Genomic DNA, 18,228 nt, shown 5'->3' on the forward strand with positions numbered 1-18,228 from the left:
TGAACTTCAGTAAATGATAATGCACCAATATGATTCAATAGTTGTCACAAATGCACCACACTGATGTCAGACATTAGTAACAGAGGGAAATGGGTGTGGGGGTGTTCGAGTACTCTCTGTAGTATCTTCATAAGAATTATGCCATCAAAACCTGCTCCAGAGCTTTTAGAAAGTTAAAACAAAAAATGTAATTCTTTAACTACCTCATAATATAAGAAAACAATGAACCCAAATAGACTTTAATTTTCTTTACTCATTGAGATGCAAGTTTGTGGATTTCCCATCACTGGTCAATTAAGGAGAAAATGCTATTCAATTTCTGAGTCCACAGAGAGTAAACTGAAAATTCAGTCTCCCCATGGACTACCCCACAGTATCTGTACACGCAAGAAAACAAAAACAAACCCATAACTCTAATGAAACATACATTTATTTGCTCCCATTAAGGTTTAAAGTTTAACAAAAATGCACTTCGGATACCAAAAAGCTTCAGGCAATAAGAGATCGACCTTAACACAGAAAAACAAAGATTTCATTTACAGACTCTTGGACTTAAGAATTCATTTGAGTTCCAGAGATAATACTAAACTAATAGGTTTATGTCAAGCTGCCAGTATCCATGCTGAGGCTTTTTCCTGATACAATCTTTTGCAACATAAGCAACACTGAGAAGATCACTTCCCCACCCCCTAAGTTCTTGTTATGTTGCTTATACAATGTCCAGACAAAAGAAAGACCAAGATCTTTGCTTAAAAACAGAAATGCATGATGCAAATTTGCAAGCTTTGACCTGCATGAGAATCATTTGAAGGGCTTGTTAAAACAGATTGTTGGGCCTCACCTCATTCTGTTGTTGGGTGGGGCCCAAGAATTTGTATTCTAACAGGTTTCTAAGAGAAGCCAAGGATACCAGTGTGAGGACCAGACTCTGAGAACCACTGGGAAAATATTTAATAGGACAGTGATTATGTCATAAAAGTATGTCGCAGCAAAAGGTAAAAAACACTGCTTTCTCACCTTGAGCAAATTAATCTCCCAATCTCTTTCTTGCATAAGTTTAAGGAATCAAATAAATACTTAGAGCACTGAACACAATGCCTGGCATATATGGCTACCGAGTAACTAACCACCGAATGTTTTCACCATATATGAAATTGTTAAGGCACTAGAGGTGCCTGACCCTTTTGCGATCCCATGGACTGTAGCCTGCCGGGCTTCTCTGTCCATGGACTTCTCCAGGCAAGAATACTGGAGTAGGTTGCCATATCCTTTTCCAGGGGATCTTCCTGACCTAGGGATCGAACCCGAGACTCCTGCAATGGCAGGCAGATTCTTTACCATTGAGCCACTCAGGATGCCCTATACGAAATTAGGGTTAAAGTTACGTTCAAATTGTTAACTGAGTTACCCTGCTTAACAGAACTGAAGATATATTGCTCTCAAAAGAGTTACAAGAGGTACTCTTAGGCGTCTATTGATCATTAATTAGCATTCTGAAATGTCCATTCATCCGATTACAATTTTCACTGATTAACTGGTTTACTTCAAATAATAAATACGGTTAATGTGAAAATTACTGGCATAATTTTACTTCAAGTTAGTGATGTTTACTGTCCTGAACTATTCATACATGAAACTTTCAATCTACTACAAAAGGCTATAATTTTCCCCATTTTCTGAACACTGTATAAGATGAAAGTATTTTTACCCAAAGTGATTTGCAGGTTCTTCAAATGAACTTTCCTATGCCTCCGACTGATATCTTTGTTTATACTTCTGCACTACAAGAATAATAAAAGGAATCAGATACCTTTCTACTATTTTTCTTAAAAATTTGCTTCCATAAAGCTAAAATGTCCACTGATGACATCATTTACCTTCGTTTAATAACAAATATTAATAGTTTACATTTTAAAGAAACACAAATATTTCCCTGGATAAAAGCTCAAATACTGTTAATTTCATGTCCCATAGTATATCTAACATGTACAGCAGCTAATCACATATGGATTGACTATAATTTATACTGAGTGGTTTTACATACTTCAACACAGAATACAGTTAACATGAAAATTACTGGCATAATTTTCTTTAGTGACTTAAATCTACCTTTCCTAACTGGGTCATATTCATTTTTTTTTCATATCACTCAACTAACTGACACCAAGTAGCTTTCTCCTTATTAAAAGCATCTTTATTCAGTCACAGTAGTTTTTTGAAAGTGACAGCTGAATTGTGCGTTTGGTCCAGAATTAAGAGATAAATTTTGCTTTCTTCTTAGCCTTACATGGTTAGACATCCAAAAAAGAGGGAGGGAGATTGTAAAGGATATTATAACTAGTTCTGTTTCTTTAACATAAAGGTCTAATATTACATAGTTCTTTCCAAGAAGCTGACCAGGAACAAAATGTAACCTCTTGTAGAAGTGGGAAGAGAAAACTAGAGGCATGAGATTAAAAAATTATGTAGGTAGTTTAAAGCTACTCATAGAAATGTATGCACCCACTGAGTGAATCTAGGAGAGAGAGAGAGGAAAAAAAAAATGAGGAGGGGGTGGATTTGATGAAGTCTAAGATAAAGGGCTCCAGTTCCAGTGCAGACTAGGAGACTCTGCAAAATATTTTTGATAAACTTGCTAATGGAGTACATTCTTACATAAGGACTTGAGACATTGTCTAAACAGCCTGACTGAAAGATGCCTGTTCACTTGTTAGACATGTATGACATTACTGAGAAGATTAATCTACAGTTCTAGAAGTAAAGAAGACCAATTAGCCTGTGCAGGTGTATAAAGAATGACACATTAGGCAAAAGGTTCTGTAAACCATTTACGAAAATAAAAAAAAAGACTGGATTTTTACATTCCCAGACCTCTACTTATCTTTTCTAACTGTAAGGGACCTGAAATTCTTTGACCACCATCTGACTTAGTGGATGATAGATCCAAGTTTGGATTAAGAAATTATTTGTGTAGTTTCAAAACACAAAGACAATTATGTGTACACGTCTTCACTATTTCAAAAAGCCTCACCACAAATGTATTCAGATTTATTAATACTATATTTTCGCCTGTTAATACACAATTCCTTTTACAATAATATTCTGAAGATTTTAAAGTACTGCATATTGTTTCAGTAAGAGGCACAAAAGCTAATTAGAACAATTAGCAATGTCCTTTAACTTTGAAAATAAAACTCAAGGTCAGGGTTTTACTGATGGTAGAGGAAGGAAGAAAAAATTAACCAGTGTTAAAAATTAAATGAAAATTTACTTTTTTATTGAATATTTGTTATTTTACATGCAAAGCATATTAGAAGTGAATCTTTATCATGTTCACTACCCCAGTAAAAACCTATGCAGTGAGAATTATGAGAGTTGTCTATACAATACTAAAGTAATCAATAAATTATCAGATGTTTCTCTACAAATAATTGGATTATCTGAATTAGCTGATTTTTCAACAAAACAGTAAATTTTAGCTTTCATATGTTCTTTACTAGTAACAGCAGACATCTTAGACTTAAATTTAGAAGAAAAGCATAACATTAAACACCCTGAATAGCATGGTCAAAACTTTCAAGAAACAAGTTTACAAAAAAAAAAAGTAATATACATCTATCAGGTATGCAGAAGGGGAAACAAAATAAGCATGTAATAAATGTCCATCAAGTGATCATCACTAATATTCTATTATTACCAAAGTGACTGCCAATATGTGAACTGTTTTTTAGACTTAAATACCTAAAAACAAATCAGTAATCAATAATGTATACAGAAAAACTAACTCAAAATCACATTTGAATAGCATCAACAGTTGGGTGTATCTGACATACACTGAATTCTTTTTACTTCATTACTGCTCCAAATGCTTTAAAATGTTCTTTTCATAATATATAATTATCTGAAAGAAACATGGAAAGATACTTCCCAATATGTTCAGTTCTTTCCACCATTCAGTAAATGCTGCAGCAAATTAAACAGTACCTATTATCCGGAGCTAAAATACAATGGCCTGATAATTAATACAAAAGGAATACTTTTGAATGAACTATTAAGATTAGACCAGCTAATGCTACTTATATACCATTACAGATTATACACTACTAGATATAAGTGCTGGTCCATGTCCATTTTTTGGAAACTTCTGTAATATCTAGAATTGTATACCCAGTTGACTAATATATACTTGCTAAAAGAGTAAGTGTGAAAATGTAACATACCCCCCTAACCATACCTTTTTCACATACTCACAACATAATTATTTGGGGCTGGGGCTGGGGATATGACTTTAATATGCTTTAACATGTTAAAAAACAATGTGGAGTCAGGTTTTCTTGGGCAATGATTCAAGCCTACACTGAGAATCAAATGACCAACTTCTATCCATCAATGAGAAAACCAACAGCATGGGGGGAAGTGCCTCTGTTGATGGATCTGATGAGCAAAATATCTGCTGTCTAACTAGTACTATGTCTTCAGTTCATTGAAACAAAAGAAAAGTGTTACTAGTTCTCAGATAAGTAATACTAGTTACAATCCTAATCAATGGGAAGTCCTTTGTTTATGCGAGCACAGTTCCAGTGCAAAAGAAAGTTTATTGTTACATATTAGGAATGGTTTAGATATAATAACATTTACCACTGACTTTAGCATGTTATCTTGAAGTTCTAATTCCCAAATGCCAGTTCCTCCTCACTTAATAAATTCTCCTCAGTGAAAAGCTGGTGTGTTTGTTTTTTTGTGTTGCAAGATGAAAACATATGCCTGAATCTTATAACAGGTTATCAACAACATTTTGAGTAGTTATTAAATAAGTGCCAATACTGCATGAACGTACTAGGTACTGAGTCAAGATCAAAGAATTACAAAGAAGACTATCACTATACATAGCAATATTGCCTAGGACATCCAACTGATCATCGAACCCAAGGTCCCTCCTATTGTGTCTTTCAGTGTTGAACATATGGACATTCTACTACATTGACTTGCACTGTTTTCCACAAAGTATTAGTGGACTTTAAAACTTGCATCTTAGTTTCTAATTATAAAAATCCAGATTAATCCAGAAAATATAAACCACATGTAACTGAGGTAGGATTTTCACCTTTAGGAATACACTGCTTTCTACTGGAATTAAAAAGTTATTTTAAAAGATACACTGCTTCAGGTATCTACTGATGCTTATAAACTACTTGAGCAAGTATGACAAGCTAAACTACTTGAGCAGGTTTGACAAGCTATTTACATCTAGTAAATTCCCTTAGAAATATACAGCGGAAAGCCTTCCTCTTCCTCTCTAAAGGTAACTGTAGTGCAACAAAATCAGTAACAATTTTAGAAAGATAAAACAGATAACTTCAGTAATTTGCAAGATAATATATGCCAGAAATCAAGGAAGCAAGTCATGTTTATCCTAAAGATAATAAACTTATTGTTTGGAAAATAATATCATAAACACATAAACTCTGGATATGCTTTATTATGCCACAAATTTCCAGGAAATATAAGAAATATTTCTGAATTGGACTAATAATTTCACAAATACTAACACTTTATTGACAAAAGTCAAGTATTTTAAGATAGTGTACATTTAAGCAACCTTTTAAAAATCTCAATGCTTTTTATAAAATTTAAAGGGAATCTGTAGCAGATCTTACTTTGCTTTTCAACATTCAGTGTCAAACCTGTATGTGATATAAATGCACATTTTAAGGATGGAAGGGAAGACAGCACATGAACTGCTTTGCCAAAGTTGTCAGACTCCTTTCTGCATCTATACTACGTACCACTATGTAAAAGTTGATTATTGGAAACGTTCCTGGTAAACTGAAATAAAGGGAAAATTTAAAATGGCTTGGTCTTTAAAAGCATTAATACCTGGTATAAATTTAAAGAGGGAAATGAGATATTTCTCTACTTCCCAAAGGATTAAACAGAAAATTCAAAATACTTCTCTTATTTGGAGAATGAGTACACTAATATATTTTAAGGCTGGATACTGACACCATTTTCACAATATCCAAACCACGGATGGGAAACAAGGCAATACTGTGTTTCTGCCATACATCCAAGGGTAAAGAAAGGCAAATGAGGGGTTCACAGCCAAAGCCAGTGACTGAGCCTGGCACGGCACTTTGACAAGCGGGCAGCAAACCACTACTCCCACGCTGGGAATATTCTCCCAAAGGAGGCCCTCATGCAGTAATTCTACAACTATATCAAGTTTGGTAATCTATCATTGAACTTTTTGGTAAATATATATATATGGACATATGAGAAGTTTTCGAGAAACAAAGTTAATTATTAAATAAATTAAAGGGTGAAATAATGCTGATAGCTAAAATTATGTTAATTTCAGTGATTCCAATGGAAGTTATGGGAGGAAAGAGGCACGAGGAGCTGTTTCCAAATCGAAATTATGATCCGAATCACCACATGTTGAGCTTATTCTATCCAAGGTCTCAACCTAAATCTAGCTAGAAGTGGTAACCCAGGAACTCCTTTTAAGCAATCCAGGTGACTCTGATGATTACTCAAGACTGAACTTCTGAAGTGGGGGAATGTGGCAGGCGAGAGGGTGCAATCTGAAGAGAGTGTCAGAATTCAACATCTGATATTCACCATTTACTCTGCAATTACCCTCCCTATTTTCTAACAGTGAATCATGAAGTGACATAGCAAGTGAAGAGTCGGTAGGCACCCAAAATGGATTTTACTATGTTCAAGCTATTTACATACATTAACTGGTGTACTATCAGAGATTCAACATCAGACAGACCATTCTTAATGTATCTTAAAGGAGACAATTTCTTTACTCAACATGAAAACGTAACACAAAACAAGTCTAAATACTATTATTATTTGATCAAAGAGAAAATTTTCATAATTCTTCAAAATAATTCTGTTTTTAAAAATTCAAAGTTAAGAGGAAAAGTCCTTAAATTTGAGGTAGGGGAATAATTTTCTCATATGAGAACAACTGTGTCACAGTGTTATCTGCCAAGTCAGAAATTAAGCAAAATATTTCAGTACTATTTCTGTTTATGCACTGCTTTGTTACTGTAAATATAAATGTTTTAAATGTGGATAAATATTTTGGTTTGATTCTAATGCATGTAGTTAAGAATATGAATTGTTTTTCTTATACAGTCACTGAAATTATATATACTCTTTAGGCTTGATGAATAAACAACCTTTAAAATACTCCATGTTCACTTATAAACCTTGGAATAATTATAAAAAAAGGAGTACCTACATAAGAAATTATACATTAAAATTACAACTGTTTTTCCAAAGTCAAAGTGATTTTAAATTTTTTTCAATATCTGAATACAAAATAGTACATTTTAATTTACTATATAGCACAATTCAAGTATTCTCTTAAATTTTATATTTAGCCAACTAGTACATGATATTAAGTGACTTTTTTAGCTTTCCTTTTTAAAGATGACTGTTATAAAAAATGTGACTCTATGTTCTTCTAAATTGCTTAGAATAAGCTGAAAGGAAAAATGACAGTAGACACAGACCTTTATGAAATATCATCAACATATGAAAAGTTGCACATATCAGTAATAAGGCCTTTGCAGGTAATTCCCCCAAAGTATCTGAATTCATGTAAACAAACACTAAGTATATTCTTTGAGGGAGAAAACATACTACCATACATGCAATATATTCAGATGGTTGTGACTTTAAACCATATATTATTTGAATAACACACAGAACCAAAAGAGGCCTAACCTACCAGTTTAGTAACTAAAAGATGTTACTTATTCATGGAGTAAAAGGTTGATACTTTTGGAAACTGATAATGAAAAAGAAATATTTTGAAAAGAAACACCCACTGTTTTCTAGAAATAAATATACATAGTTAGTTTAATGCATTACAGCATAGGAATATTGTCCTAGCATTAACCATAACATTCAGTAGTTTTAAAATATTTCTCCGCACTGAGCCTTGAATCTTCTACCTTGTTAGCTGCCCAACAACCTTCAAAAGAGTTTTATTCTCCTGCTTTAGTTGTTCATTTTCATCTTCTATGTCATCTAGGTCCTTTAGGAAACAAAAAGGAAAATAATATGTAAGGTTTTTACATGTTTAAAAATATTCTGTAGGTGATTTTAAAAACACACTTCAAAATGCACATTCAAAGATAATTCATATAAACAATTACTTTGGAAACACGGGCTCATTCTGAAAACAGTTTCGGAAGGAATGCGCGCCCCAGGTGAAGGCAGCACGCACTCCAGACTCCTCACTGGCACCAGGATGATGCAGACCAGCTCCTGTCAGATCTTTCAGCTTTTAGAGAGAAGTCAGAAAGCAGCACTGTTTGTTGTGAACCTTCCAATTTTTAATAATCAATGACAAGTTTTTAGTTAAAAATAAATCCCTCCTTCCCCAAATGAAAGGGCGAAATACATATGCTGTCAGTAAGAGGTCTGGGGCCTCAGACTGCAAACACTGTGTCACATTAGGCATTATGAAGGACCCAAGGACAAGTTCTATATAGACTTCCACCACCTTGGGTGATCTTAACAAGTGTTCATGTTGGGGAGTGAGACTCTGGGGAGGTGACATAACTGAGGCATACAGAAAAGGAGATCTGGGGCTTACCGAGTTGATCTGGTTCAAATTACATTAGGGTTTCTCTATGATAATTCGTTTAAGAGAAAGGTTTTCAAGTTTACAAAAATGCAAAAGCCACTACGTAATTACCCTCCAGCTTTAAAGTTATCAGACTCCAGGTCTCTGTTGCCTATATTAATCCTACTGCCATAAATACAATCACTCGAAAAATACAAAGACAATCCACTGTAATTTTTAGTTTGAAGAAACACGATTTCAAGGCAGACTATTTACTGATGGTTAGAAAAGCAGACATTTATAGATTTACCCTTGCAATTCAAATACTAAATTTGGAGAGATAAATCTGAATTCTAAGCACACTACTGGACAGCAGCATTCTGATACATTTAGTATACTGTCTTCGAATTGAGTTCTTAAAGTACAAACACAGAATCTGTATTTACTCACAAACTAAATAAATGATATCAGGAAAGTAATTTGTTGGGGAAAAAAAACAATAATAAAGATATGAGATTCCTAAAAGTGAGACCTATCTAAGATTTATCATTAAATGATAAAATAATACATTCATATATCATTATTTCACTTTTCACTTTCATGCATTGGAGAAGGAAATGGCAACCCACTCCAGTATTCTTGCCTGGAGAATCCCAGGGATGGGGGAGCCTGGTGGGCTGCTGTCTATAGGGTCGCACAGAGTCGGACACGACTGAAGCGACTTAGCAGCAGCATTAGGTTATAAACTCTGTAAAGGCAGGTGTCTTACGCTTTTTAATAAACACAGTGCCTAAGACAGTGCCAGTACATCACAGACATCAAACGTATTTGCAGATTTTATTAAATCACATTCTATAGCCAACAGAGGAATGCCCATGTTCTGAACCAAGATGAAAGGCAGTCAACAAGAATGAAAGAGCTTACTTAAAATTAACACTACTGAATACCTGAAGGTCACTTACTGGCTCAGCATATAACTATGCAATTCCTACACACGGCCTTGAGCAAGGTAAACTCTGAGCTTCAGAGTCCTCCTGTACACCCCACAGTTAATGCCACGGAGCTGTGTTAGAATGAGCTGCACATAATGCAGCTTTCTATTTTCTCTGCTTTCAGAATCAGAGTTAAGACTGGATTAAGAATTTGTTCCTTTTTCCCCTGAAACAAATTTCTTTTCTCCATCTTATGTAAAGCCTTCAGAAAAGGAAAACTATGAAATCGCTTCTCATAACCATTACCTAAATATGGCCTAGCATTAATACCTACTTCTTAAGCAGGAAGTAAATCCTGGGGCTGAAAGGGAAAGTGTTATGACCAGTAGTAATAGAGAACTTGGAGTAAGGCTAAACCTAAAACTGGGGATGAATACGTATAATTGGAGTGGGCAAAAGTGGTCAAAATACCACAAAAACAGAGACTCGTGGAGTTTCTGATGGCAAGAAAGAGCAATTTCAGTTCTTCTTCGAGGCAACTCTGTGCCAGGACTGCTGTACGTGTTATGTGTGGCGCTGACCAAGCTGCCTCTTACCTCCAGACTCCAGCATAACACAAAACAAATCCATTCACTGGTCCATCCCCAGAAGAGTAACAGAAACACAACCGATAACTGGCCAGAGGAGATCAGTTTGTGGAATGAACCGACAGTCCTGACTACCACAGATTACCATGACATTAACAAAGGAAGGAACCATTCACTTCACATTATTAAACTCTTCACATTTATGCATTTTCATCCAACTGACAGGAAAAAACAAAAGCATTAAAGTGAACTGTGTGAATACTCACTCTGTTTAACAAATCGATCTCTTCTCTGAGTTTCCCAATCATTTCTTCTTTCTCTTGCATTAGTCTCACGAGTCTTACGTTTTCTTGCCTTTCCCTTACCACCTCCTGGTACACAGAATTACAAAGTGTTAACTGAGAAGTAACAAGTGTTTCTAATCTTAATAGCATACATCCACTAAATCTGGTGAAGTACCTTAGACATATGAAGGTTTCCAGTAACTTTCTTAAGTCACTTGGGGAGGGAAGGAGGAACCCATCCCACAGAAAAGAACCAGGGAATGAGAGGAATACAGGAGTTGTCAAATATACTTCAGATTAAAGCAATGTTTACCCAAGTGTTTAACAAATACCAATACTCAAATGGGCTTCCCTGGTGGCTCAGATGGTAAAGAATCTGCCTACAATGCAAGGACCTGGGTTGGGAAGATCCCCTGTCTAAGGGCATGGCAACCCACTCCAGTCTTCTTGCCTGGAGAATCCCCATGGACAGATGAGCCTGGAGGGCTATAGTCCACAGGGTTGCAAAGAGTCGGACATGGCTGAGCAACTAAGCACAATGACTTTAGCTCTTTAGTTGATCACCACCATTAATAATAAAATCTCTTAATATTAAATGACTAATACCCTGCTGAAGGAAATTCAAAACTTTTGTTCAAAATACAAAGTTTAAGAAAAGGAGATTGCTCTGTGGAAAACAAAAATAGTGATCCTCCATTTACTTTTGGCTCTGCCAGTTAATTGACAAATGGGTAAAATGAAGGAGCTGAAAATCATTATTAGCTTTTAAACCTTTTTCCCCCTTAAAGAATGGAGTGACTTCCCCAGCCATCCAGTAGTTACGACTCTACACTTGTAACTGCAGGGAGTGTGGGTCTGACCCCTGGTTGGGGAAATTGAGATCCACCAAGCCATGCAGTACTACCCCAAACAAAACAAACGAACAAACAAAAAGAAACAGTGCAACACCTTTTTCAGAGAAATCTTATTTAGAATCCAGGACGTTAGGCTGGGTCAGCCATCTTAGAAGCAAAAGTGAAGCCGAACTGAAAAAGTCTCAGCCAGAATCTGGCTTCTTTCTTATGACCTCAGAGGAAAGCAGGCAGGCAGTCTCCTTAATCAGCTGCTGCCAACAACTCAGTCCAAACTTTTGTGAACTTTAAAAGCCTTTTTTGATGAACCCCCTTGAAAACTATTAAGACTTCCCAGATGGCTCGGAGGTAAAGAATCCGCCTGCAATGCAGGAGACACAGGTTCAATCCCTGGGTCAGGAAGATCCCCTGGAGGAGAAAATGGCAACCCATTGCAGTATTCTTGCCTAACAAACCCAAGGACGGAGGAGCAGTTCAAAGGGTTACAAAGAGTCAGACATAACTGAGCGTGCACAGACTTGAAAACTATTATACTATATATCCCTTAAAGTTTTTCAATTTAAACTCACAGAAACTAGTGTTAAAGTTCAAATGAGAACTAAAAATAATCATAATGTTATAAAAAAGAATAAAATTCAATCTCTACTTAAAACAACTTTTGTCTTACAAGGAATAATTTCAATTCAACAAGACATGCTTTCAACAACCAGAAAGTAATTCAGCATCATTATTAACTTAGGGACTGAATGTCTACAGAACAAACTTGAGAACCCATGGTTAATAAATTAATGTCAATATTCATTTGACATGTTCTCAAGTGTTAGTCGCTCAGTCGTGTCCGACTCTTGATGACTCCATGGACTGTGGCCCGTCAGGCTCCTGTCCATTGAATTCTCCAGGCAAGAATACTGGAGTGGGTAGCCATTCCCTTCTCCAGCGTGGACCTTCCTGACCCAGGGATGAAATCCACAGTTCCTTCATTGCAGCCCGATTCTTCACTGTCCGAGACACAAAGATACTCTTAAACAGGTTTACTCTTAAAATTGTCGCAGACATCACAGCAGCTCTAGGCTCTAACTCAGAACGTAAAGTCTACAAACTGAATAGATTATATAATGAAAAACACGCAGTAGTACACACTGCTAGCATAGACTTCTAACCATTTCAAAGGCAAAGACTGTGTTCAATATATCAATATTAAAGATAACTCTTGGCAGAATGAGAGGAGCCACTAAATACTAAGCAATTCAAGAACTGACTCCATTTCGAAAAGTTTTAACATCAACAGAACTGGATAGAAAAGCACTAAGAAATCAGAAAATGCTTAGCCACTACGTATCTAGGAAATATCTAATTAAGACTAATTCAAAGCTGCTGTTTGACTACACGTACAAGTACCAATTAACACTAACAGTATCTCCCATCATGCCCCTCATTTTCTTCCCTTTTCTGGTACTGCCTCATCCTTACACATTTCAGTTTTTCTCTCTCAGCTGCTATGAAAGTGAAAAAGGAATCCTAATGATATATTAATTTCATAGATCTTAAATAATTTGTAATTCATACCTTTTCAAGATCTTCAATTTTCTTTTCCAATGTGCTACTTGAGACCAAATTACCTGAAGCATTTGCATCCCTGTTATACCTGCTGAATCCACTTCTATCTGTTCGGGGAAATCTACTTGAGACATCTTCTTCAGAGGCGGTGGTTGTGCTATGGAAATTTAAAAGATACAAATTTTTTTAAAGATACCTCATATTCAGCAGGAAGAGTGCCAAGAGTATTTTCTATTTACCATAAACAATTACCATTCCCCTGAGGGCACATGATTATGATAGCCAAATTATTTATAATTATAGAAGTGAATCATTATTTCAATACAATAAAAATACAAAAAAATTAATTCTTTTGACTAATCTATCTACTGAGAAGCTGCTAAGTACCAGACATTGTTTTGAGCACTGAGGGTGTAACAGGAAACACAGATACAGATTCTGACTTTCATAGAACTTCCAGTGTAACAAGAACATAAACCAAGACAACCATCAAATAAGGTTAAGTGTAAGGTACTCTGAGAACTGTGACAGGGGACCTAACGTAGACTAGTAGAAATGTACACAGTAGTGAAGAACTACTTTGTTTCTCCTTTTATTTTTAAATTCCATTACCTCCTGGGCCAATATCTTAGTAAGAAATGAACTGGAAAGATAAAAGTGAAAAACATCATAAAAAACATAAGCCTAAATGTTGCATTAGATTCAGACCTGTAAAATTATATTTCAGTAATAGGATAAAGAAGAAAAAGAATTACATGAACGAGTCATCATCAATGAAGTATGCATATAGGCAATTATTATAAAAAACAGCTGTCAAACTGGCAACTTCTGTCATTTTGTAATTCTTAATTTAACCAAAAGTTATCAATGAAATAGCAATTCTTCATGTTAAACAGCAATTCACACTCTGAACTAACAGCATGTAAATCTTTAATATAGTAAGCTTGCTTCTTTTTTTTTTTTTTTTGCATTAGTTATCTATTAGTGCATAAAAAATTATGCCACAATTTAGTGGCTTAAAACAACAAAATTATTTGACAGCTTCTGCTGGTCAGGAATCTGGAAGCAGATTAGCTGGGTGTTTATATTTCAGAGTCTCGTATGAGGTTTTAGTCAAGACGTTGGTCAGGACCACAGTCATCTGAAGGCTTGCCTGGACTGGAGGAGAATTTCGCTGTAAGCTCATTCACAGGACTGATGGCAAAACGCCTCGGTTTCAAACCGGCGACTGGTCAAAAGCCTCAGTTACTCAGTATGTGGCTTCTCTACTGGATGTTCACCACAAGACAGCTGCTTCCAGAGACAGAGTGGCACAGCCACCAAGACAGGCACTGCAGTCTCTAGGACCTAACCTCACAAGTGACACACTACCACATCAACCCTGCGCTGGATGTGGGAAAGGATTACATCAGGTGAAAACACTAGGAGGCAGAGCTTCCTGGCGGCTCTCTCGGAGACTGGAATCATTCTTGCTAATCAACCTACTCTAGGTTTGACTGATGACAATGCTGATCACAAGGGGTAAAGTATATATAAACTACCTCTATGATTTAGTAGCGTTCACAACAGAAAAATTAGTTTCACCGATTATACTGACCAGAGGAGAAGAGACTTTAAAGTGATGTGAGCAAGCCCAGGATGTTCATTTTTAACTTTTACCCAATATGCAGAAAATGACACTTTTCAAAATTTGTCCTCAATCCTTTACTGGTAGCCAGTTCCAATCATTTATCCATCAAAATTACAGCTAAATGTGAATCAATTTTTGATGAAAATAATAGAATTTTGATCCATTAACTCCCTATGCATGGATTTTTTTTGATGGAAAATAAAATTCCAAGTGTATCTTATCAAATTTGTAAGGTAATGGATCATAACATTTTGAAAATGTGCAATACTAAAATCATCACTTACTGATGTATTATAGAACGAACCATAACAATTTGAAAAATCTTCTCCCCCCCCAAATTTCTTTTTTTCGTCTTTATGTAACAATGAAAACATATAGCACTTCTTGCACAAAAGGCTAATTAAGATCATTTTTTTAAAGAATGACGCTATCAGATAAATAAGTCTCATACACATATTTAAAAGGCTGAGGATCAAACTAGTTTCTTTTTTTAAAACTGAAATATTTCTAGTTGTTCAGTTGTTCAGTCACGTCCGACTCTTTGCAATCCCATGGACTGCAGCACATCAGACTTCCCTGTCCTTCACCAACTCCCAGAGCTTGCTCAAACTCATGTCCATTTAGTCAGTGATGTCATCCAACCATCTCGTCTTCTGTCGTCTCCTTTTCCTCCTGCCTTCAATCTTTCCCAGCATCAGGGTCTTTTCTAATGAGTTGGCTCTTCATATCAGGTGGCCAAAGTACTGGAGTTTCAGCTTCAGCATCAGTTCTTCCAATGAATATTCAGGGTTGATTTCCTTTAGGATTAACTGGTTTGATCTCCTTGCTGTCCAAGGGACTCTCAAGAGTCTTCTCCAGCATCGTAGTTCAAAAGTATCAGTTCTTTGGTACTCAGCTTTCTTTATGGTCCAACTCTCCCATCCATACATGACTACCGGAAAAATCATAGCTTTAACTAGACGGATCTTTGTTGGCAAAGTGATGTCTCTGTTTTTTAATATGCTGTGTAAATTTGTCATAGCTTTTCTTCCAAGGAGCAAGTGTCTTTTAATTTCATGGCTGCAGTCACCATCTGCAGTGATTCTGAAGCCCTAGAAAATAAAAGTCTGTCACTGTTTCCACTGTTTCCCCATCTATTTGCCATGAAATGATGGGACCAGATGCCATGATCTTTGTTTTTGAATGTTGAGTTTTAGGTCAACTTCTTCATTCTCCTCTTTCACTTTTATCAAGAGGCTCTTTAGTTCTGCTTTGCTTTCTGTCATAAGGGTGGTGTCATTTGCATATCTGAGGTTATTGATATTTCTCCTAGCTATCTTCATTCCAGCTTGGGCTTCATCCAGCCCGACATTTTGCATGATGTACTCTGCATAGAAGTTAAATAAGCAGGGTGACAATATACAGCCTTGACGTACTCCTCTTCCTATTTGGAACCAGTCCGTTGTTCCATGTCTGGCTATAACTATTGCTTCCTGACCTGCATACACGTTTCTCAGGAGGCAAGTAAGGTAGCCTGGTAAATTTTCCACAGTTTGTTGTGATCCACACAGTCAAAGGCTTTAGCATAGTCAATGAAGCAGAAGTAGATGTTTTTCTGGAACTCTCTTGCTTCTTCTATGATGGGATTTTGGCAATTTGATCTCTGGTTCCTCTGCCTTTTCTAAATCCAGCTTGATCATCTGGAAGTTCCTCGTTCACATACTGTTGAAGCCTGGCTTGGAGAATTTTGAGCATAAGAAATGAGCACAATTGTGCGGTAGTTTGAGTGTTCTTTGGCATTGCCTTTTTTGGGGATTAGAATGAAGACTGAAGTATAGTTGATTTATAAAACCTGTTTTTGGCTTGTAAAAACACGAAGTGTTCATCCCAAAAGTCAAACACTTTTGTCAGAATGTTTCCCTCTAAAAATTACTATATACGTCAGCATAGGGTAACAGTTAATACCTTTTCATTTTCTTTAACCTGCAACTTTAATGTATCAGCGTCTCGGTAATTCACGCCTGCCATGACTGTTGGTCTCAGCTGGCCTGACCAGGCCCTGGCAGTGACAGCAGCAGATACTGATTCACGCTCTGGCACAGGCTGCAGCACCGTCCCTGTCACTGTCTCTATCTAACCAGAACACACTCCCGCAAAACAAACAAAAGGCCAAACCGCATCTGACGGCCCTTCAAAGTTTCATACACTTCACAGCGAGCTGTGTCTGTCAGCAAAGGTGAAAAGGAACTCCTTTCTTCACATTACTGCAATGTCAGCAAAATCAAGGTATTGATCATATTGTAACAAAAATTCCCCTGTTATCCTGCTTTGTCAAAGAGTTGGTCTTCTGTATCCCTAAATATAACAAATTATGGGCGTAGCTGGGAAGCATTACATGAACTATCTACTTTGCTACAGACTCATCCAACAACTTCCAGCGAACAGCTTTCACTTGTCATACCTACTTTTTTAATGTCAGCAACCTGAAGTAAGACTGGAAAAGAAACTCACAAAACACTAATGAAATCCTGATGATCTGCTTCTGTCAGCTTCTTAACTGTGACAGTCTGTCTTTCAAATAAGCCATTTGTGGTTGTGACTGTAACGCTGTGCACATAAATGCCACTTAAATTTGGTGGTTTTATTGTTTCAGCAGCCAGTACAATACTGCAAATAACCCCATTATGGTTTTAGCAGCTCCCTATCAATAATGGCTAAAAACTGAACTCACTATAGGAGGGATAATACTTCTCAACAAAACAAGTACAAACTCTTTTGGTCTGTATCTCTTTGAAATTACTTCCACCATCATCATAATTTGGTTTACTACTTTTGTCACATTCAAAAAAGATGTATCTTTTCTTTTAAAAAGCCTAGCAAAGTTTGTTTTATCCTAAGTAAATTAAGATGAAAAATAAAGAATGTAAAATTTACTTTGTAGATTTAGATAATTCTAACAAAAGCAGAAACTGAAAAGAATAAAAAAGATTTTTAGCTTTTACTTATTTATTTTGATTTAAGTATATGTCTACTTCTTGTTTTATTTATGGAACAAGAATATGTCTGATTAAATTCAACACAAGATTTCTAAGGTAAATATATCTTCACATTTTCTTCAATTCTTAACACATTTTAGTTTACAAATGACTAACATAAAAATAACACAGGCATAGCAGAATATACATTCTTTCCTAGCTTGCAAGGTGACCAAGATAAACCACACTGTGGGTCATAAAAACCACCATCACAAATTTAAAAGAATAGAAATCATACTGTGCCTGGTCTTAGAGCACAACAGAATTAGACAAGAACTGATAACAGAAAGATAACTGGAAAACTCCCGAATAACATGGAGATTAAACAATGCACTTCTAAATAACACATGGGTCAAAGAAGAAATCTCAAGAGAAATTTTAAAGTATTTTGAACAAAACAAAGAAGCTCACAGCTTATCCTCTGTGGAATGCAGCGAAAGCAGCGCTTGGAAAGGGACGTGTACGCTGAGCACATCTATTAGGAAAGCCAGATCTAAAACCAATACTCTCAGTTGCCACCCTAGGAAACTAGGGAAGAGCGAGCATTCAAACTAAAATAAGCAGATAAAGAATAACAAGAACTAGAGCAGAAACTAATGAAACTGAAAACAGGAAACCAATACAGGATAATCAATGAATCAAAAGCTATTTCTTTAAAAATATCAACAAAACCAACAGCCCTCTAGCCAAGCTAAGAAAAAGAAAGGACACAGACTACCAACAGAAATGAAGATTCCATGGACATTAAAATAATAAAAAAGGAATCCTCTGACCACAAATTTG

General features: G+C 36.0%; 1 protein-coding gene across 2 annotated transcripts in view; it reads right to left on the reverse strand.

The window, feature by feature from the left end:
- PAWR (pro-apoptotic WT1 regulator) overlaps positions 413 to 18,228 on the reverse strand; it is a 117,957-nt gene continuing 100,141 nt past the window's right edge. The window contains exons 5-7 of one of the 2 annotated variants that reach the window (XM_018047594.1): positions 12,864 to 12,958; positions 10,376 to 10,480; positions 413 to 8,056 (exon numbers count right to left, since the gene is read on the reverse strand). In XM_018047594.1, coding sequence (XP_017903083.1) covers positions 8,046 to 8,056; positions 10,376 to 10,480; positions 12,864 to 12,958 — 211 coding nt within the window. In that variant the 3' untranslated portion in view covers positions 413 to 8,045. Of the gene's footprint in view, positions 8,057 to 10,375; positions 10,481 to 12,810; positions 12,959 to 18,228 lie in introns of both variants that reach the window. The other variant, XM_018047593.1, reaches the window with a different exon arrangement.

The sequence above is a fragment of the Capra hircus genome, chromosome 5 (assembly GCF_001704415.2).
Source record: "Capra hircus breed San Clemente chromosome 5, ASM170441v1, whole genome shotgun sequence".
NCBI lineage: Eukaryota > Metazoa > Chordata > Mammalia > Artiodactyla > Bovidae > Capra > Capra hircus.